At 34.9% G+C, this 23,844-nt stretch overlaps 1 protein-coding gene across 1 annotated transcript in view; it reads left to right on the plus strand.

Annotated features, from left to right (window-relative positions):
- Positions 1-23,844, plus strand: part of LOC106868053 (exocyst complex component 3) — a 48,790-nt gene that overhangs the window by 5,388 nt on the left and 19,558 nt on the right. The window contains exons 3-16 of the mRNA XM_089349406.1: positions 1,611-1,667; positions 2,287-2,399; positions 4,275-4,365; positions 5,851-5,957; positions 8,206-8,287; positions 9,138-9,286; positions 13,120-13,233; positions 14,690-14,795; positions 16,444-16,527; positions 17,648-17,721; positions 19,592-19,687; positions 20,384-20,450; positions 22,232-22,324; positions 22,958-23,051. Of these exons, the coding sequence (XP_089205532.1) occupies positions 1,611-1,667; positions 2,287-2,399; positions 4,275-4,365; positions 5,851-5,957; positions 8,206-8,287; positions 9,138-9,286; positions 13,120-13,233; positions 14,690-14,795; positions 16,444-16,527; positions 17,648-17,721; positions 19,592-19,687; positions 20,384-20,450; positions 22,232-22,324; positions 22,958-23,051 (1,327 nt within the window). The remainder of the gene's footprint in view (positions 1-1,610; positions 1,668-2,286; positions 2,400-4,274; positions 4,366-5,850; positions 5,958-8,205; positions 8,288-9,137; positions 9,287-13,119; positions 13,234-14,689; positions 14,796-16,443; positions 16,528-17,647; positions 17,722-19,591; positions 19,688-20,383; positions 20,451-22,231; positions 22,325-22,957; positions 23,052-23,844) is intronic.

A 23,844-nucleotide genomic window follows, 5' to 3' on the forward strand; every position in this document is an offset into this window, starting at 1 on the left:
GAAAATGGACATTAAATGTTGATAATGATGATGATGACGGTGGTGGTGGTGATGATGATAATGATGATGATTATAAAATTCCATAAGTGCAGGAACAAAATTTGCTTAATGGGTGCAAACCCACATCCAACCCAGGATGTTCAAAGCATTTTCATTGCCCCATCCAAACATTTTAGTGGGTGTGCTTGTACCCACTGTTCCTGAGCCTGTGTAAAATTCATGCAGTTTTGAAGTTTTCAAGTGAAGTGAATGTTTTGAGGCAAAATCCAGATTTTCTTCTAAGAAAAGAAAAATCAAACATTAGTTTAAGTGTATTGTAATTTATTTGAAGCATTGCAATGTGTAAATGATAGTTAGGAAATCATGCCAAAACAGATAATTGGAGTCTGGTGCAGCTCTCTGGCTTGCCAGTTCCTGTCAAACCACCTGGCCCATGCTAGCTAGGAAAGCAGATGTTAAATTATGATAATGATGTTACAGTGTTGAATGAGATACCCATTTGCATTCTAACAGCCATGTTTCTGATGACACTGGTGCCAGGCTGTATCAACCCTGGACCAGTGGTTTGGATAACACTTGTAGCTTGGAGAGAGGAGATTTGTATAAATGGGCAACTGGTAGTCTTCCACAAAATCCTTGCTTACATCAACTCATACAGATGCTGATTCATGATCAAACCTGACCTATGGAAGCCCTCCCACTGAGATGGCTCTAGGTTCTGTCCCACTGAGTGGCACTTTGGGCAAGTGCTTGCTACAAAAGTGTCAGGCCAATCAAACCCTTGTAAGTGGATCTGGTTGACATAAACTGAAAAGAGCCCATCATCATTATTATTCAGTGTCTGTTTTCCATTCTAGCATAGGTTGAGCAGTTTGACAGAAGCTGGTAAGGCTAGGAGCCACTCTAGGTTCCATTGCCTGTTTTAGTATAGTTCTATGGTTGGATGCCTTTCTTAATTCCGTCATGCATACATACATTCACATGTGCACATGCATGTGTGTGTGCTCATACATGCACTCATCTTAACATTGTGCAATAGTTGTCAATGAATGTCCCCACATACAAGTGCACATGCATGTGTGTGTGCTCATACATGCACTCATCTTAACATTGTGCAATAGTTGTCAATGAATGTCCCCACATACAAGTGGTGTCCTTCATTTGCAATCTTCCCTGAAAACCTACCTAGCCATTGTTCTGGTCATGTTCAAAGGACCAGAGGGATGTATTTCCTTGCTTGGAAGCAAGTAAGAGTTGGTGACAGGAAGGGCATCCAGCTGTAGAAAATTTGTCTTGACCTTGTTTTATATCCTGCCACAGGTTGGTATAGATAAATTATGCAGCAGAGGTTAAATCAATGTGTTCACATGACGTATTTCGCAAGACTACCATATGTTCACTGACTACTACCAACCACTACTCTTTATAAGAGTTCGGCTCGTCCATTCTTCCAATCCCCCAGTAGTATCAATGACTCTCTCGCCACAAAACCCTGCAATGTGATGATGATGATGATGATTATGTGTTTAAAATTAAAGATGTGGGGAAACTTCTTATTTGAACATTACTTAATCTATTTATATTATTTTATTGTCTATCTTATGTTTCAGAGACCTGACCAGCTGGAAAAAGTTGATCAATATAAGAGACGTGTTGCACGCAAAAAGGTATCTATAATTTTTCTTGTTTTTCAAGTAAACTGAATTTTATATTACATTCACAGTTCCAGCTGAGCAAAATATTAACAATTCATCCCTTGACTGTGAGTGCTTTATTGCATGTGGCTGTGAATAGATATTATTGGTGACCAAAACCATAATGATTTGCAATGGTCCTTATTCTATTGCAATGGTATATATTCTAGCTCCAGTCCAGCTGCAGCTGGTCAGTTTTGTCTTCTGAGCAGAAATATTTCATTCTCAATCACTCAGTCTGCCTCATTATGAATAGCTATGAGAAACTCTTGTGAAGTTGTCTAACATAGACTACAAATGACTTGACAATTGAATCCAATAAAAAAACAGAAGATCAAAGTAAAATTGAAATTTTTATCTTTAAAAAATTGTATAAAATGTCTTTGAGGCTAAGATGTGGGAGTACTCAGCACATCGTCATACGTTCAGAAGGCACCTAACACTGATTATTCCATTATTCTAGCAAATAAACATCTCATCCATTCAAGTATTGGAAAACTATTGTAACCCTATAAATAATGATAATAACAATGATGATGATGATCACTGCATCTATTACACTGGGTTTAAATTATTCTTTGTTTTTATTTAGGCTTCAGTAGAAGCAATGCTGAAAACAGCTGTACAGTCACAACTTGATGGAGTAAGGACTGGCTTAAATCAGCTACAGAGTGCACTGCAAGATGTCTATGAGATAAAGCAAAGGTGAGCTGCTTAAAACAATTTCAACATTTCTAAACCTTTTCCAATACCATTTTATGACAGTATAAATCTGCAAAATCTGTTTTTTGGCTTCTGGAACCACAACTGATTGGAAGATCAATTATTCATATTCTTTTTCCTCTACTGCTTCAGCCAACAGGCCAAAATGTCAACAGTCCATCTCTTGACATTGCATGCAATATAGTGTTTAGATGTAATAATTTTTCCTTTGAATACTATACTAAAAATAAACAAAAGAGATAAATCTGTCCCTAGTGATGGTTATCCTTTTGTTAGTGCAAAAATGTTTTGTAATGTATTCATACTTTTAAAACAGTGAAGATGCAGGCTTTTCCCTACCATTGCAAGTTTATCCTTATGAATGCTTGTACATCTCAGCAAAAGTATACTGTTTTATTGACCCTGAAAAGATGAAAAGAAAAGACAACCATGGTGGAATTTGAACTCAGAATGTAAAGACTGATGAAATACCTCTAAGCATTTTGTCCAGCAGGCAAATGATTCTGCTGTTTTTATTAGTCGTGATCTTTGTAAACATCACTGAATTTTTCAGCTTTTTGTGATCACCAGGTACCATATCACTACAACTCTTTAAATATCTTATGTCATGACTTGTTAAAAAAATTTTCTTCCCAGCCTTGTGAATGTTTGCATTTGCCTTCAGTATTCACTTCATAGAGTTTTACCTGTTTCATGATCATCAGTCAGTTGAATGACATATGTTCACTCTAGAGCTAGACATGTCTATTCAATCAACACATGATCCAGCTTTTCATTTCTTGCTCTATGCTGTTTTGTTTCTATTTTATAAAAACTTCAGGTCATCATTTGCTGCAATAGTTTAATGTTCTGATATTTAAAGCTGTATATAGTGATTGCTCCAGTGCCAGACTTCTCACTCAGATGCTTCATGCTTTCACCACTGTCAAATTTTTCTGTGGTATTGATAAACAAATACTTCCTCTCTTTCTGTTCAATATTACTGATAGATATATCTAAAGACCTTTCAGACATTCTTGAGTCCAGAATACATCATAAGTGATTCACAAATGAAAGTGTTGAAATGATAATTACTGACAATAGATTGGTGCCTTGGCTGATGAGACCACTCCCAACAACTGACAAACTCAACACCTGACTAGCAATAGCTGTACATTGCTTGGGAATCTTTTCAGCATTTTTTGGAATCTTGTATGTGGTACTTCTCTCACACAGAAAACATTCAATCTGTGAAAGTTTTAGAGTTCTAGATAAAGGATATTATCACTACTATTTAACTCTTTGGAGATACCACTGGTTCATTCTCATTCTCCCCTAAATATGAGTAGCCATGTAGCTCCTCTACAACAAGAACCTATTTTACTTCAACCCATTCTATTGTACCTTAACCTCTACCTTCCATAGAGATGTGTCCCCTTACTTCCTCTGGTTATGTAGACTTGCAAGCTGCATGGTGAACTCATTTAGTATTGGTGGCATAAACACTGCATCCAGTACACACTGTAAAGTGGCTGACATTAGGAAGGGCACCCAGCTAGAGAAACCATTCCAAAGCAGATACTGGAGCATGATGCAGCTCTAGGGCTCATTGGATCTTGTCAAACTAACATGCCAGCCTCGAACATGGATGTTAAATGATGATGATGATGTTATCAATCTATATAATTTTGGATATCCATCTATGAGAAGAACTGGGTCCAACCAAAAATGCAAATGTCAATTTGTATATAGAATCAGTGGTTGTAAAACAGTAATGATGAATTACTTTTCTATTGTAGATGAAGAATTGATGAGTTGTAACACTGGTAACAAGATACTGAAATAAAATGCTTAATTCTTTACCTTCTTTTATACCAGCATGGATGCCATCGATGAATCTTACAAGTCCATTGCTTCCTTACATGAAAGTTTGAGCAAAGTGCAAGAAGAAAATGCTAACTTCTGCCAGGTTTGTATATCTTAGCTATGAAGTCTCACACTTTCATTCTTTCTCTCTCTCTTTCACCCCTCTCCTTATGTTTAATTTCCATCTCATACAATTGTTAGAGACTGGTCAAGGATAGGAGGTCTTGTGTGTTGGTCTGTTTCAAACTTCATTGATTGATTGATTGTTGTTGTTTAGCCCAATCATGACTGTCTCAGCCTTCTCTTAAACATGTCAAATGTAGGACTACAATATCAATGTTATTGAGGGAAATTTGGGTGACATTTCTACCAGTTTAAGTAACCATGTACAGTCTTTTCTGTTAAAAATATTTTGAAGTATTTTCAGGTTTGATAAAGGAAATTTAATTGTTAAATCAAGTTTTGAGTGATTGTGCAAGAGTTTTTATGTTAGTGATTTATGTCTGTCTAATATACACTCTCTATACTGTGCAGCATTTGGGTAGGTGTCTTCTATTGTAATACCTTGTGAAGAATTTGGTCCACCTTTTGAGCGTGGTCGTTGCCAGAGCCGCCTGACTGGCCCTCGTGCCGTTGGCACATAATAGTCCCCACTACACTATCGGAGTGGTTGGCATTAGGAAGGGCATCCAGCTGTAGATATTTATATATATAGCATGAATGTTTATGACAACATTTTTAATCTGTTTGATTTAAGTTATAGTAAATTATAATTGAACTTCTGTAGTGCAATTTCTGAAAAATGTGTTCAGTAATAGGCATTGATCCATTTAGTATTCAGATTACTTTATCAAATGTAATGCCTATTTATTCACGTTGTTTGAATTAATCATGAAACTTTGTCAGATCAGATTGAGCCTGGTGCAGCCTTCTGGTTCACCAGTCCTCAGTCAAACCACCCAACTCATGCTAGCATGGAAAGTGGACGTTAAACGACGACAGCGATGATAATGATGAAACTTATTAAGCATGTAGTGTACATTGTATTTATGCATGTGAATGTGCATGTATGTTGATATATTGCTTGTCACCATTTGAGGAAAATGGTACTGATGCTGTCATTCCTTGATGACAGTCTGTCTGCTCACTGTGCTTTCAAAGACTTCTAGAATATAAAAATCTCTCATCTGAAAACAAGTGAAGGCAGGTAAAAGGAAAGCATCCAGCTGTAAAATCCTGCATCAAATAACACCTTGTCTAAACCAGGCTGTCATGGGGAAAAAAACAGTTGTTAAGCAAATGAACAACAATATATATGTAAAAACATATAATATAACATATAGTATAATTTGCACAAAGAGTCAACAATTGATCAGGGTTGGTATATTTTAGGCTGTGAAAAAAAAATAACCATATTTAATTCAACTAAATTATATAAATCATCTTATACTCCGATAAACTGTGCACAAATAAATTCTCATCTTGTATAGTATACCATTAAATTGTAATATACACAAATAAATAATCATTTGTACACCTATACTTTATCATATTGTACACTCACTAATGATATGTATTTTATTTGTAGCTGGATGCCGCAGTTGAAAATTTGAAACACATATTTCAAGTTCCAGAAACTGTAAGAAAGACACAAGAATTAATAAATGAAAGCAAGCTGCTTCAAGCACACAAATAGTATGTAGCAAAATCTATTTTCGTATTAATTAATTGATTGTTCTCTAGTTAAATCAAGAAACCAAAGCTATACTTAAGACAGTTTGTTGAAGTTTTAGAGATGTACCTGACAGGTAATCTGATCTGAGACCATGTGTTGAAGCTAAAATGATTACAGCATGGAAGGCATATATGAACCATTCAGAAACACACAGAAACTGTTCACTTAACTTAAACATTTATTATTTGGTGTCAAAATTTTCATCACACCAAATGTGACCTGGTTCCTGACACGATTCCACTGTATCTAGTTTGTGAGGTTGTAAGTCGATATTGACTGTCCTGTAAATATTCTTAGGGAAAATTTTCAGTGAGATGCAGTGTTTTATGAAGTGAAGTTGTGTATTAAGTTCTCAAAGAACATTTCAGCTTCTAATTAAACTCTTTTTTTTTTTTCCTTATTTAAAAAAAGACAAACTTTTGTGTAGTTCAGATTTATTTCCTAAATTATATATTTATATGCGAATACTGCCAATTATTTCTGCTGATATTATAATTATTAGGTTTAATTATTGATAGCCCTTGATCAGCCTTGAAGAATCTGACCTATGACATAAGTTTTGCAATATCTAAGATTACATTATAACATGTCCTTCGTTTTTTAACCCTTTTGTTACCATATTTCAGTTGAGATGCTCTGTGTTTCTTTCTATCAATTTTAAATATAACAAAGAATTTAGTAAAAAAAATTAAGTTATCATTAAGCTAGTGTTAGGAACATAGTGACTAAGGTTTGGTGGAAGATTTTAATTCAGAACTTTTGAAAACAAAACATTTGTACTACAGAGCCAGAGATGGTTTCAGGTGGGTTGGTATCAAAAGGGTTAAGATGGTTGCATGTGATTTGAAGGATTTTGAAGGATATTTATCTGTTTTTGTAGTCATTTGATTTAGCAGATCAAGTGACCATATGGAATCTCTCTTGTTGACTCATATATATAGTTTGCATGATTTTATCATATGCTGGCAATAAAAAAACAGAACTCTGTTTTGACTGGATGAAAATTTTAAAATGTTATTGACAACTATGTGGTGCAAGTGAATCAAAATACTCTGTTTTTGACAGTGCATCAGAGATGATGATGGTGGTGGTGATGATGATATATTTTTATCATCGCCATCATCATCATCATCATCATTATAACAGTCATAATAATAGTAATAATATCAACTTATTTCTAACTTAAGGGGATGATTATAATTGGTTGAATTAGCCCAAGTATGTGATTGATACATTATTTATTGACTTCAAAGGGATGAAAGATAAAGTCAACTCCAACTCAGAATATAAAGGTTTGTTATGAAATACCACAATGCATTGAGCCCAGCATTCTACTGTTTCACCAGTCCTCAGTCAAATCGTCCAACCCATGCTAGCATGGAAAGCGGACGTTAAACGATGATGATGATGATGATGATGATGATTTCTAACATAAGCATAAGGCTACTTATTTTGGGGGACTGAACAAAAGTAGTTGGTCATATTAACAGTCATGCTTGAGTGGTACTTGTTTTTTTCAACCCCAGAAGATAAAGTTAAACTCAGCACATAAACAGACACAACTTAATATCTCTGTGAAGTTTGAATTTCCACTGCTTTATAATAATAACAATTATAATTACCAACTAATGGAAAAATTGGTGTATTATTATTATTATTATTATTATTATTATTATTAAGGCAGTGAGCTGGCAGAATCGTTAGCCTGCCAGGCAAAATGCCTAGCGGTATTTTATCTGCCGCTATATTCTGTGTTCAAATTCGGCCGAGGTTGACTTGCCTTTCATCGATGAATTAAGTCTCAGTCAAGTACTGGGGTTGATGTAATCAACTATCCCCACCTCCACACAAATTCCAGGCCTTGTGCCTATCGTAGAAAGGATTATTACTATTATTAACATGGCGAACTGGCAGAATCATTAGCATGCCAGCAAAATGCTTAGCAGCATTTCGTCCGTCTTTACATTCTGTGTTCATATTCCGCTGAGGTCAACTTTGCCTTTCATCCTTTCCGGATCAATAAATTAAGTACCAGTGAAACACTGGGGTTGATGTAATCAATTAGTCGCCTCCTCAGAATTTCAGGCCTTGTGCCTATAGTAGAAAGGATTATTATTATTAAGTAGTAGTAGTAGTAGTATCTTTTATAATTCTTGTATCACTTTTAGTATTATTAAGTTTATTGATTATGTTATTTTTACTTTGTAGTTTAATGGACCTGGAAATGTCTCGAGATGATTTACTTCTGGAACTTCACCGACAGCCTCAACAAAGTCCCACTGACAAAAATGTAAGAAACTTTTTGGAATATTATGATTTTGAGATAACCTAAATTATTTTTAAAAGTTTCATTTTAGTTTGTTTCTTTTTCTAAGTCTGGCATTTATTCTATCAGTTTCTTTTGCCAAACTGCTAAGTTACAGGACTGTAAACAAACCAACACTGGTTGTCAAGCAATGAAGTGGGGACAGACACAAGCACATACAAACGTGTGTGTGTGTGTTTATATATATATATCGTTTAACGTCCGCTTTCCATGCTAGCATGGGTTGGACTATATATATATATATATATATATATATATACACACACACACACACACACACACATACATATACACACAATTAGCTTATCTCACTTTCCACTGACCAAATCTCTACTCACAAGATTTTGGTTAACCCAAGGCTATAGTAAAAGATACTTGTCCACTTAATGGAACTGAACTCCAGACCATGCGGTTGACAAGCAAACGTCTTACCACACAGTCATGCCTGCGCCTAACTTTGTTTTGACTAAATATGAAATGGTTAACGTGTAAAAGTTAAGCTTATGTTTATTAACAGCAATCTTTTACAAGAACTCAATCAGTTAGAATGTTTCTGAATTTAAAATATTAATATTCTGCATGCTATTGCATTGTTGATAATATGCTAGTAGTTGAAGTGTTAAACATCTCTCTCTTTCTCTCTCTGTAAAATTAATATGAACATTACCTCTCACTTTGATTTGCTGATATCAGTTGTTTGAAACATGATGTAACTTCTCATGTGTTTTCCTTTATTATGCCAATATGTCTAAGAGTTACTTCAATTACTGTATCGAAACAACTGTTTCATTTTTGCCATTCTGTTTTATTTTAGACTTTAAAGCATTATTTTGCTGAAGTTGAAAAACTTTCTGAAGCACTTGGCAAACAATTGTGGATTATACTTCAACGAGCCTTAATATCTGTCAGGCAAGAGCCGACTATTATTGTCACTGTGCTTCGTATCATTGAACGAGAAGAAAGGTAATTCTTTTCAATAATTTCTTATCCCTGTAATTTACGAAATGGATTTTTAAAAATCATGTTAACAGTTACTCTCACTTTTTTGTAATGTTACTGTAGAATCGTTCTGAGCTTTTCTTTTTAAGCAGACTAATAATGTGAAGGCAACCAACCAAACGCTTAGGAACAGCCCATGAATTGTCAGGCACCCACTCATGCTGGTACCACAGAAAAAGCACCTGTAAAAGTGCTACATAAAAAGCGCTCAACACACTTTGTAAAGTGGTTGGCATTAGGAAGGGCAGCCATAGAAACCAAGTCAAATTAGACTGGATCCTGGTCTAGCTCTCCAGCTTGTCAGCTCTGGTTAGACTGCTCAACCCATGCCAATATGGAAAATGGATGTTAAATGATGATGATAATGAATGATAGAATGTTTTGATTTCATTTCATTGTTGGATACTCAAACCTTCTTTTTTCAATATGCAAGGAATACTCATGCTGCAATCTTGTATTAACTCAAGAAACAATTTGGCAACTGTGTAGTGAAACTACCTATCGTCACTAGATACAAAACTGCTATCGCCATTCTTCTCATTTAAATATAAACAAACGCGAACGTAGGGGAAAACACCAGCCTTGTCATCACGTGACTGATTATTATTTGAAGCGGCAAATTCTTCGAACCTTTCCCGCCAGAACGCAAACTGACCAATCACAGCCCTTAATAAGGTCACGTGATAGTGTTTTTGTGCTACCGTCTGGGAGCCCCCTTAACGCTATAAATAGATCAACTCATACCCAACAAATTGGTCTCGGTCCAGTTTCTCTTAGAGACTGTTCCGTGAACCACACGACAGCAGCAGCAACAAATAGCCAGCGACCACTTCAACAGCTTCGTCCAGCCAACGATGACCACCGCCGTCGCCACATCAGCAACAAGAGTCTACGACTACTATCCAGCATCATCGTCATGACCAACACGATTACTACCAAGCAGCCTCTACACCACCAGCGTCAACACGACTTACTATGTACACCAAACCACCGCGGCATCTCTCTCTCTTCGATTCTGTTAGGTGACTTAGCTTCACCACGATAATAAACAGACAAGAGATTTCAGCTTGCGATAAACGTCTGTCCTCAAGGCCCTGGCATCGAAGCCAAAACACAACTAGTGATAAGCTCTGCCAAACGACGAACATCTGTATAACAAGAATCACGGCCCGGCATCGATGCCACGACATCACAACTAGTGATCAGCTCTGCCACACTCAGCCAACTCACTTCACATACAGAACCTTTCCTATAGTGTACTTATCACTAGTTGTGTTTTGGCTTCGATGCCAGGGCCTTGAGGACAGACGTTTATCGCAGGCTGAGATCTCTTGTCTGTTATTATCGTGGTGAAGCTAAGTCACCTAACAGAATCGAAGAGAGAGATGTGTGCCGCGGTGGTTTAGTTTGGTGTACATAGAAAGTCGTGTTGACGCTGGTGGAGATTGATGCTTGGTAGTAATCGTGTTGGTCATGACGATGGTGCTGGTTAGTAGTCGTAGACTCTTGTTGCTGATGTGGCGACGGCGGTGGTCATCGTTGGCTGGACGAAGCTGTTGAAGTGGTCGCTGGCTATTTGTTGCTGCTGCTGTCGCGTGGTACATGGAACAGATCTCAAAGAGAAACTGGACCGAGACAAATTTGTCCACCGAGTTAAAGCTATTTATAACAAACTATTGGCTCCCGATGGCTTCAGTTTAATACTCTATCACGTGACCTTATTAGGGGCCGTTATTGGTCAGTTTGCGTTCTGGCGGGAAAGGTTCGAAGAATTTGCCGCTTCAAATAATAATCAGTCACGTGATGACAAGGCTGGTGTTTTCCCCTACGTTCGCGTTTATTTATATTTAAATGAGAAGAATGGCGATAGCAGTTTTGTATCTAATGGCGATAGGTAATTTCACTACAAATGTATCACAATGATGTTAAATGATTCAGATGTAGGACTTTTATGTTTTGTCATTTGGTGGACTTCTTGATATAATGATTCACAAGGGTCTATTTTGAATCTTGATATAATCAAAGGCATTCCAGCTGTCACCATCATTTTCTTTTTTTTTTTTATATAGTACTAGCAAAGGCACCCGGCGTTGCTCGGGAATGAAATTGTTGCTTATATACTTGAAGAAAAAAAGGCAAAATATGCTGTATAGAAATTTGAGGACATTCTGTAGATGGACTCTCAGATGAATGATGGCTGGGCGCCTCTCATGAATGGGGAAAATTGAAGATGTGCCAAAAAGCCTCATTGGTACTTGGAAACTTTTACGAAAATTAAAATGGGGATCGTTGCCAGTGCCCCTGGACTGGCTCTTGTGCGGGTGGCACATAAAATACACCATTTCGAGCGTGGCCGTTGCCAGTACCGCCTGACTGGCCTTCGTGCGGGTGACATGTAAAAGCACCCACTACACTCTCTGAGTGGTTGGCGTTAGGAAGGGCATCCAGCTGTAGAAACTCTGCCAAATTAGATTGGAGCCTGGTGTTGCCATCCGGTTTCACCAGTCCTCAGTCAAATCGTTCAACCCATGCTAGCTAGCATGGAAAGCGGATGTTAAACGATGATGATGATTAAATGAAAAAAATGATTTACGTGAATATCCTCAGAAGAGTAATTGAAATAAATGGCGATTGTGGAGCCCCCCCACACGCACGCGCGCACGCATACACACGTGTGTCTTTGTAAATATGTTTGTATACATTTATGTATGTGTGTGTTTGTAAGAGACAGAGTGTGAGTGAGAGAGAGAGGTTTGTTGTCATGTATACGTACATGCATAAATATACATACATCTTTGGATGTATGCAAATGACAACACAGCCCTTGACTCACTCACACTATGTATCTTACAAACACGCACGCACGTGCATACACACGTGTGTCTTTGTGAATATGTTTGTATACATTTATGTATGTGTGTGTTTGTAAGAGACAGAGTGTGAGTGAGTCAAGGTGTGTGTGTGAGACAGAGTGAGAGAGCGGTGTGTATGTAGTATTTACTCTCTCTCTCTCTCTCTCTCTCATACACACGAACACACAAAATAGAAAGTGAAGCTTTTTGCGGTTGTTACGTCAATACCGGAAGTTGACATTGAGGAACCTTTTTAAAGAAGTGAATCTTAAATATAAAGCAATATTATTTATTTTTAATTAAAAAAACAAATGAAGAGCCTAAGATTTATCCGAGGTCAAATTATTCATGCATTACAAGTATGGAAGCATTTGGTGAAGTCGATTTCACGTGAAAAGCGATTACACACACATCTCTGTTTTATATATAGTATAGATATCCAATACTGCTTTATCCAGTTTTTTTCCTTATTTTGAAACAATGAGTTGAGATTTGGGGGAAATTTGGCTGTTATTTTTAATATGATGAGTGAATGTGTTGTCTCCATCGTTGTTTTGTGTTACTAATGTGCTTGTGGAAGGTATTGATATTATAGATCTTTCTATCTTTTCTGACAGTCTAAACCTTAATGTAAGAAAGAATTTTGCTGTTTTCTTTTGTAAAAATTTATTATTTCATTTCTGATTATATCATTATTCAAACACACTTTATAATTTTAAAATTATTTTCTTCAATTAATTCACTCTGATGGGTGGTTGGTGTTTGGAAGGGCATCCAGCAGTAAAAACCCTGTCAAAACAGACACAGAAGTCTGGTGCAGGCTTCTGCACCAGACCGTGCAACCCATGTCAGGATGGAAGGCGGATGTTAAACAATGATGATAATGATGAATTGTTGTAACTTTTTTTTTGTTTTTGTTAAGTTTTTAATGTCTTATATTTCCAGAATTGATACAGTTGCTTTGAGAAAGCATGACCAATTTGGTTTCCTGCCTCCTGGTAGACCTAAGCGATGGCGCAAAAAAGCATTTGAAGTTTTAAGAGAGGCAACTGCTGACAGGTCTGTATCTTTAGAGTCTCTTCTTGTTATTGTTTAAGTCCAGGTCAGCCCTGATCTAGCAGACCTGGAATCAAAAGTGTTCCAGCCGTAATCATTCTGCTTTTAGTATTTCAGGAACTACATTGCCTAATGTATCCTACTTTGCTTAAGATGTTAGGGTGTGATTTGAGGGGGATTTGGCTGCTATATTTTGCAAGTTATTCAACCATTTAAAGGCTCCTTTATTGCTTCTTTTTTCTTGAGATATTATGTCTTTAAGATTGTTGTGACTCAATATTTTATTTATTTTTAGTAATATTTCTGTATTTAAATGATTATGGATGTTCTGTAGGTAGTGAGTGTGACAGTTTTATATTCAGCTTCATCTCAGATTCAAATCCTGCCAAAGTAGAGTTTGCTTTTCATCCTATTCACCTGTCTGAAGTAGAAAATATTTAACTGTGATGTACTGATGTTGAATCAGTTGACTTATCTCCTCTCTTATAGTATTAACCCTGCACTTAGAGAAAAGAAAAGATTATATTGGAATTGACATAAGTTCCACATAATTTCAGCAAACTGAATTTGTGATCCTGCTTTAACTGCTAGTCAACTATTTTATCTTAATGATGTTAATACCTTTGGGAAAGGCATCAATATCACAATTTCCTTTACATTTCCACATCTGAACTTCAAAGAACCTACAGTTGTCAAAGTGTGTGATAAAAAGGAGTGGCTGTGTGGTAAGTAGCTTGCTTACCAACCACATGGTTCCGGGTTCAGTCCCACTGCGTGGCACCTTGGGCAAGTGTCTTCTACTATAGCCTCAGGCCGACCAAAACCTTGTGAGTGGATTTGGTAAACAGAAACTGAAAGAAGCCCGTCGTATATATGTATATATATATATATATATATATATATGTGTGTGTGTCTGTGTTTGTCCCCCCACCATCGCTTGACAACCGATGCTGGTGTGTTTACGTCCCTGTAACTTAGCGGTTCGGCAAAAAGAGACCGATAGAATAAGTACTAGGCTTACAAAGAATAAGTCCTGGGGTCGATTTTCTCGACTAAAGGCAGTGCTCCAGCATGGCCGCAGTCAAATGACTGAAACAAGTAAAACAGTAAACAGTAACAGTATTGTCTGTAACATTCTTTTTATCAAGATGATACTGGTTTTCAGAATTATTATTTTGATGATTTGGACCTTATAGCTTTGTAATAGTACTACAAACAGAGCACCTGCTAGTAGTGTAATCGGAAACACAATCAGTTGGAAAACAACAGATAATTATCCAAGTTCTGTTACTGAACCGATTTCTCTTTATTGTTTCAATCAAAAATATTAGCTATTTAATTTATAATTTCATATTTTTATTTTTAAAAACATTCACTTGTAAGAATCCAATATAAAATCTTACCCTTTTCAAATATGTATTAGTTTTATGGTTGTTAATTGTTGCAATTATATTTTCAGAATTGAATGCAACCAGCTGGAAGACCGTTCAGATAATAAAATGTGGCTTGTACGCCATTTGGAAATTACCAGAAAACTCATGATAGAAGATTTCAGAGTTGTTAAGGTTGTATATTGTATTCTATATAATTATTCTGTAACCTAAAAAGTATTTTTACCCAAGAGGAAGAAAGAGACAAAAGACATTATTTGTATCTCATACTTAATATTTTTCTTACAGCTTATAACTGAAGAATTAAATATACTTAGGTTATATGATAGGGAGAAGCTCATGGAAAACAGTTTGCTATGCAGTTTTGATTCCTGGTTGAAATGTTTCATTTAACTTGTCCTTTATACATATTATTCTCTGATTTATTCCACATAACTCAGATGTCTTTATGCTCTTTAGAACATGGTACTTGTAAAGTAAGAGATCCTGTGCTCAGCAATACAATAGTGCTTCATTATTAAAGATATTCTTTGTTCTTGATAATCCTTTTCTCAAAATGCCAAGTATTGTTAAAAATAATAGGAAATAGCAAAACTTTTAATACAGAATTATGGTAAACTCCTAGTGAGTTAATTCTATGACTGAGTCAAATTCCAAGAGATATATATCTCATACCTGCAGATCTAGCCTTTGCCAATAACAAGGAAAGAAATATGTGTTCTATTAGGCTCACTTACTCTTGATACACTACTTCAAGACAGACTTTAGTTGATTGTCAGTGATCTAATAAGAAGTGAGATAGTCAAGTAGATTTGAGTTCAAATGGATGAATTCAAATCCAGGTTTTTTGTTGTGTTTATGGGAAGAATATATTATTCTACATTACCTCAGTTCTCAGTTTACCTATCTGTCATGAATAGATATCAAGTCAATTGGAAATATAAGCTGTTATAAAGTGGCTTCCTATCCAAGGGGAGATTTATGAAGCCAAGCTAAGTAATGGCCCATGCTACTAAGTTAGATGACAATTTCATTCAATAATCTTTGAAATAAAGATTTTTAGTTTCAAAACAATATACTAGTGATAATCCTAATAATGATTTCTCTTTGGCATTTAATTAATTCAGAAGTGCAATTCATGTTATTTAATCAATGTTTATTTCAAAGGGGTTTTCAAATTAAAAAAAAAAAATTAGAAAACAACTTTTTTATAGAATTGTATTCAATGCAGTTGTTGAAAATTGATGATGTAGTTCAATAAGAAGACTGATTTGTTTCTTTATTGAACTGTATTAATATAGCTTTCCATTCTATGTAACAGAAAAGTATAAAGATGATAATTATGGCCGAAGCAGATTTGGCATATTTCAAATACTTTAAATTACTATTCTACTTAAGGATTCATATTACCTTCATGTGAAGAAAGGAAAAAAGAGATGACTAGTGATTCAGAACTATTTTGGGGGGTTTTTTTTCATTTTATATATTTTATTAATGTTATTAATCTAATAAAATATCTTGTATGAGAATGTATTGCAAAGTTTATTAATGGTTGCAAAGAACTGGAATATTTTGATATATTGGATAGTTGTTGCAAAAATATCTACATCCTAGTGGTGGAGTTTTAGAGGTTCAGTAAATTATCTCATTTAATCAACAAAGGACATAATGAAATTTCACCCTTAATTGATGGTAAGTTTACAAAAACAAAATTAATTCGTATCTTTGGCTATAGAAAATTCTCTTCTTGGACAAAATTCTAAGACTTCAGTTGTTTTGTTATTTAAAAAAAATCAGTATCTTCATATTTTTCATTTTTCAGACACTTTTCCCTCCAATTTTTCCAGAAGAATATAACATTGTAAAGCTTTATGTTGAAATGTACCATAAATGTTTATCAGATCATGTAAGTTTTAAGAATTTATTTTACTTCAACTTCTAAAAATTGTGATTTACAAGTCAACACATCTTTTCATTGCTTATAGCCTACCTGTTGAGGCAGCAAGCTAGTAGTCATTAAAGCATTGGATAGAGTACCCCACAGCTTTTGTTCTGACTTATTATGCTTTGAGTTCAAATATGGCAAAAGTCAATTTTGCCTTTCATCCTTTGAGGGTTGATAAAAAATTACCAATCCAGGGCAGTGAATTGGAGGAATTGTTAGAATGTAAGATGTAATGTCTGATGGTCTCTGTTCTGGCCCTTTAAATTCTGACAGCAATGCCTGTAACAACACTGGTGTGAAGCTGTATTGGCCCTAAGGCTGCAGGCTTTCCCTTGGACAGCATTTGTTTTGTGGAGAAGGAAGGAAAAACACCTTACCTAGGTCTGAGCATACATGTGCAGTTACATGGTCAACTGTGACCAGTAGAGGCCTCAGAAACTATTTGTTAGTTAAAGTTTTGTAATGCAACTTAAGAAAAAAATTGAAATAAACATTCTATTAGCCTTAGTTCATTAGTGTTGCTTTAGAAAAGCTATATATACAGCTGTAAAATTCTTGTGTCAGATGAAAATGTTTGACTTTCAAGACTATTATTCTATCACTTGAGAATTTTTAATATTTTCTCTTTGATTTTTCTGTTTATGTGCATATCTTTAAATACATTACTCAGAAGAGTTAAGATATTAAAAACATTCATTTATATGCTTGCTTTCAAATGTAGCTTATTAAGACCATGTAATAAGTGATTTTGTACAGGACATTTCAAAATTATATATTAGATTAGAAAAAATTGGATGACAATATGGATGTATGTATGTGCAATCCACCATCAGAATTTGTATTTTGGCTAATTCTAACATTCCAATTGCCTAATTGTGGAAATAGTTAGTTGTTGAATTGGATGAGAGTTTCATAACTTGTCTTTAATGAATTCATCTAGAGTTTTGTATTATCAATGAAACAATTACTATTTTAATTTGGTATCTTTTCATTGCCATTTTGTCTATTCTGTTTTTCATATTATTTTGTTGTTTAAAAGAATTTAATATACTGTTGTTTTTTTTATATTTAATTATTCTAGTTGAAAGATCTTATCCAGCAGCAATTAGAAGGAAATGAGTTCATTACATTACTTACATGGTTAAACAGCTATGAGTAAGTCTTATTCTCTGTTCATAATTACTTCTGTGTAACTTTATTTCACTTCTTGGATTCACCATTTCTGCTTCTCATAAAGACCTCATATTAATATTGCTAAAACATTATCAAAGGAACTTCCTTTTAAGCCAAGGTTTCTTTTTAAAAATTTAACTGATGTTAATACTTTAGAAAGCCTTAATGCAGATTATACTGAGTAACATTTTCATTTCTGAAATAAGGCCTCTCTTTTGGTTACTACTATATTGTTCTGAAGGATCCACTTACCAGTTAGCTCCTAAGCTGTAAGCTAGTGGCTCTCAACCTGTTACCATCGCAATTCATTCTGTTAAATCAATAATCTTTTGTTACTCTTTTTTTTTTTTGTCTCAATACAATCCAATGAAGGTACCTAACATTTTATACTTTTGCAGGGAGGAATATTCCTCAGTTTTTGTTTGCAGAAAATGTTGTCATGGCACTTATGGCATAACATATTCATGAATATTTTCTCAGATATTTCAAAAGTTAAAGAGTTTTTTACTTTTATACTAAGACTCATAAATTAAGAACTGCTGCCTTACAATAATTTTAAGAGTCGGTGCTTAACCTTTTAGTGTGTTTTTTTTTCTTTTGTGAAGCATTGTAAAGATGTGTCTGCCACAAGATAAAGTCCTGATCTCTCATAGGTATCATTTCCTAATGATCTGGTACCTACATTCTTGACAGTTTGGTGAACTGACTTAATGGAGAATGAAATGTTTTATTTAGAAACACAAAGCAATTCCTGTTGTGGAGTTGAATCTACAAACAAGTAGTTCAGTGTCTTATCCTCTCTAACAATCTTCACACTTTACCTTATTGTGTTCTAGATTGTATCTCCCTGTAGTATCAATTTAGCTTGGCATATTTGGCGGTTAACAGTTAAATGTCTACACCACAAATACAAAATTGCAGCTGCTAGAATATAAACCTCTAACCTCTTAATATCCTATTGATTTAGTTATCTACATTTTGGGGAATGAACTTATAATTTGACATATTCTTTGTAGATAGCAATATGAGATGACATTTGATGCTTGAAATATCTCATAAATTTTTATAAAACTTGGAATTATATTATGCACTAGTTTTGAAATAGAAATCCTTAACTCAACTTATCTTTTATAATCAGTCCTGGTAATTTTGGAATCTGTCTTTGATGGAAGCTTGTATGTACATTAACAGTTACTGTAATTAAACATAAAGCCAATTATAATCAAAATCGAACACACATACACAAGGTGTGTCTATGTTACTAGTTTGTGGATTGCCTTCATTTTTTTAGGTGTAAGAGAATATATTCTCAATGCTCCTGATTTTAAAAACTCCTGAAAGTAAGCCATAGGCAAGCAAGACAACTCACATCAGGTCCCTTTTCAGAGCAACACACATCAATGTTTTGTCATTGTTGTGACTTATCAATGCTTCATACCAAGCAAGGCCTGCTGCAAGCTATGTCACTGACTATGACTTTATGCTAAATGGTTTAAAAACCTTCTACTGGCATGTCCCAATGTTTCATGCCACAGAAATAACTCAAATATGAATTAGAAGCAGTTCAAGGTATATAAACAAAATCAAACACTCATACACAAAGTGTGTGTGTTGTTAGTTCATGAGCTGGCTGCATTTTTCTAGGCATAAGAGACCAATTTGATAGAATTTAAACATGTATTTTATTTAATAATCAGAAAAACATTTTTACTTTCATATCAACTAGTAATCAGTGTACAAGATAAGATTGGAAACAGGCTAACTTTTTCTAAATGATTTTAAATATTTTTAGCTATTGAATTTTCTTATCAAAACTATAAATTAACAAATATTTAATGCCAAATACTTTCAGTTCTCCAGAACTTATGAAAAACCCAGAATTAAATTTTGATACCAAAGACCTTGGGCCACTCTTGGAAAATGATGTGGTTGAAATGTTACAAGATGAGTAAGTTTTTTATTATTTATTTTTTATCATATGAAAAATTAGTGTCTGGGCAGTTAATGGACTAAGTGCCCTTGACCTAATTTTGCTTTTATTATCAGTGTAGCATTTTGGATATGTATGTTCTCCTATCGCCTTAGACCTACTAATTGCCTTGTGAGTGAAGTTAGTTGATGGAAACTGTTTGGAAGCCTGTCATGTGTGTGTGTGTGTGTGTGAAAGTTATCATTTCTGCTCTTTGCATGAGATTACCTGAGCGAAAAAACAGTGACATCATATTTACATTCTCAGTGAATATTAGGTCCTGTAGCTTTCTGCATTCTCAAAATAGTGGAATAAAAGCCCATTTATTTATAAAGCAGGAAGCGACAGGTGTCAGAAAGAGCATCAGATCATAAGAATATTGCCTTCAGCTGTTACCAATATAAAAAAATCAAGCTTAAAACAAAAGAATGAATGTTTACATTAATATAACAAGAAGGGCATATAAATTTAATCTCATCAACTCGAATTTTATTCTTGTCAAAGAAAAATAGAGTTTCTGGTTGAGAGATTTGTTATAAATTGAGATGCTAGACATTTAGCAATAGGAAAAAGATTATAATATAATACTATTGGTCTAATACATTCTTGAAGGAATTAAGGAAGAAAGTGTAATTTGTATTATAATTATACAAATATCCTGTTATTTCTTTTCAGATTTTTAAAGAATAAAAGGAAAGATATTATAGAATGGACTCACAATGCCTTGAAAAGTGATGAAAAAGTAAATTGCACTTGATTATGTCTATTTCTTTCATGGAAACATTTTCCATATAATATTTATTTCATATCTTGTAATTGTTGTTGGTTTTATGTTCTCAGTTCTGTTGTGGTGGGCAGGTCTTCTCAAGCACAGTAATGCACTACAGTGGTTAATGCATGAGCCTGGATGGTAAACACAATATGGTTGATGAAAGGAAGAGGAGAGATGAATGAGTTAGGAGTACTTGAATGGAAGTGACACAAGACCAGTTAGCTCCTATACTATTTCTCAAAGCTCCTTTCCAAGCCATTGGATCATAAAGCTGTTTTCTTTGATTCTGTGGTGTATATATTCCCCTACTGAATGGGATGCCAGTCAGTCACTCATTTTTGCTTGCCAAGTGAACTGGAGCAGCATGAAGTGAAGTATCTTGCTCAAGAACACAATGCATCACCTAGCTCAGAAATTGAAACCACAGTCTTATGGTCAGGAGTACAACACCCAACCACTAAGCCATGCACCTCCATATATACTACATACTGTAGTAGAAAAGGTAAAGAAAAGAGACAGCATGATTCCCAGCTAATTGATAGACTGCTATTTTATTTTTGTACCTATTCTTAGTATTAATGTTTTAGATAAATATTACTATTTAAAAACCTCATTTCATTACACCAAATCTTCTTCATGTTTAAATTATTTCTGTTCCTAATTTCTCTTTTGACTTCTTAATGACTGTAAGTGTACAGTAACTACTGGTTATTGAGCTGGCAGTGAAAACATATTTAAAATAGAACATTTGCATGTTGAGCATTTGCAGGTTTTATGTCAAGAGTAGCAGATGGCATGTGTAAAGACATTCAAGTGAGATCGTTGCCAGTGCCGCCGAACTGGCTCCTGTGCAGGTGGCACGTAAAATACACCATTTGAGCGTGGCCGTTGCCTGTACCGCCTGACTGGCCTTCGTGCCAGTGGCACGTAAAAGCACCTACTACACTCTTGGAGTGGTTAGTGTTAGGAAGGGCATCCAGCTGTAGAAACTCTGCCAAATCAGATTGGAGCCTGGTGTAGCCATCTGGTTTCACCAGTCCTCAGTCAAATCGTCCAACCCATGCTAGCATGGAAAGCAGACGTTAAACGACGATGATGATGATGATGATAGAGTGTTTGGAAAATGAATGATGACAACATAGGGAGGACTCTTTAGTCTTGCTGAGGTAAAATGACTATGCAGTGCTGGTGCTATGATAAAAGTACCCAGAATATTCTGTAAAGTGGCTGGCACAGGAGACCCTTTAGTCTTGTCAAGGACAATACATCTTCCAGTGGACAATAAAATTCACCCAGTAAACTTTGTGAAGTAGTAGGCAATAGAAATGGCAGTAAGCTGTAGAAACTATGCCAGAAGTGGAATATATGAATAAGTTATTCTCTCCAATCCATATACGAGGGCAGTAACTTTAAATCAGAATTCATTTGATCCATGACAACCTGTTTAACCCATGTTGGCATGAAATGATGATGATGATGATGAGCAGAAATGACATGATGGAACACCTAATGTCCACAATATTGTGGACCATGAGTTCACATCTGCTGTGGGTACTTTGTTATCTCTTGGCACAATAACCAATCTTTCATGCTTCATTTAATTTAGGTACCAAATATTTATAACTTCATAACCTCCCGTATTTCGTGGAGATATTTGTACATCTGTATGTAAAATGTTTATGTCATATATTTTTCTATCATAAAGCAAGCATTTTGATGTTTGTTAATATGTATGTATTCCTAATTTCCAGGACTGGTTCAAAGAAGAGTTACCTGAGCAAGATAAAGATAAATACTACAGTACACCAATGACGCTTATTATTTTTGAGATGGTTGATCAGAATGTAAGTTTCTTGAAGGAACAAGTCTTATCATTTTCTGAACACATTAATTTTGTCTTTCTTATTTAAATAAAAGGCAGATTTTAAAATACTCAGTGTCCATAAATTATCTTTACAACATCCACAATTTATTGTATCTATAAAAGTTGAGATCCATTATTCAGTTTCTTTGAATGTTAAATATTATTTATTAAAGATATAATTCGTTTGCTTCTGTTTTTCAATAAACTCTGCTGAGTTATTCTTATTTTTAAATTTTTTCTTAATTTTTCAAATTGTAAAGGTAATTCCATTAAGAATTATTTTGATTTCACTTGTAGGATATTCCAGCCATATAACATTAAATAGATCGTTCTTCAATTATTCTTTGATAGTATCTGCTTTAAAAATATCTGATAGGGAAAATTTCATTTGCTAAGCTTTGAATTAAAATATACTCACAGCCACAATGAAGCTGAAATTTACACTCAAAACAAGTATGAAAATACACTGCTCTTTTGAAAATAAAGAAATAGAATATAGTCCCCCACACACACACATATACACACATAAAAAAAAAGGGAAAGGGTTGTGTAACTTTGTTCATTTTCTATAAACTTTGTTTCAAAGTTCCTTTTTGTATTTTATTTGGTTTAGTTGCAAGTTGCTCAGACAGTGAGTGCAGAATTAGCAAAGAAAGTCATTATGCTGTTTGTCGAAAATCTCAGTGGATTTGCAAATGATTACAAGTGTAAGTAGACTAAACTAGTTTTTTCAACAGATTAAATTTTTCTCTTCTCTATTTTTAGACTGATTTGGCAAAAGATAAACTGAGTATATAAAACACCTTTTTCTCATTTACTTAAGTCACAACACATCTCTAGTTTCATATTTTATTACACCATCTACATTATCTATGGGTCTTTATATATTTTACAGTTTTGGCATGAGTTGAATAAGTTGAATTGTTTCCAGCAATTTTTTCTTCTTTATTAAGAAAAAACTTCTGTTAAATATTTTTTATCCAAATTTTATGCTGTCTTCTATCCACTACCAGTCATCATCATCATCATCATATGTCCGTCTTCCATGCTCGCATAGGTAGGATGGTTCAATTGGATCCAAAGTTTATGAGGACTGTGTTGAGCTTCAATGTCAGCTTGATATACAGTCCTGGGACTCATCAAAACCTGTTGAACTGTCAACAGTAATTCATAAATCAAATCGTTTAAGTATAATATTTTAAGCTCCCTGGTATTTCTTCTGTGAACATCAACAGGCGTAGGGGTGGCAGAATTAGCAAAGAAAGTTATTATGCTGTTTGTCGAAAATCTCAGTGGATTTGCAAATGATTCTGTGAACATCCATAAGCGTAGGAGTGGCTGTGTGGTAAGTAGTTTGCTTACCAACCACATGGTTCCGGGTTCAGTTCCACTGTGTGGCACTTTGGGCAAGTGTCTTCTACTATAGCCTTGGGCCGACCAAAGCCTTGTGAGTGGATTTGGTAGACAGAAACTGAAAGAAGCCTGTTGTATATATGTATA

The sequence above is a fragment of the Octopus bimaculoides genome, chromosome 3, assembly GCF_046866305.1.
Source record: "Octopus bimaculoides isolate indiv1 chromosome 3, ASM4686630v1, whole genome shotgun sequence".
Taxonomy (NCBI): Eukaryota; Metazoa; Mollusca; class Cephalopoda; order Octopoda; family Octopodidae; genus Octopus; species Octopus bimaculoides.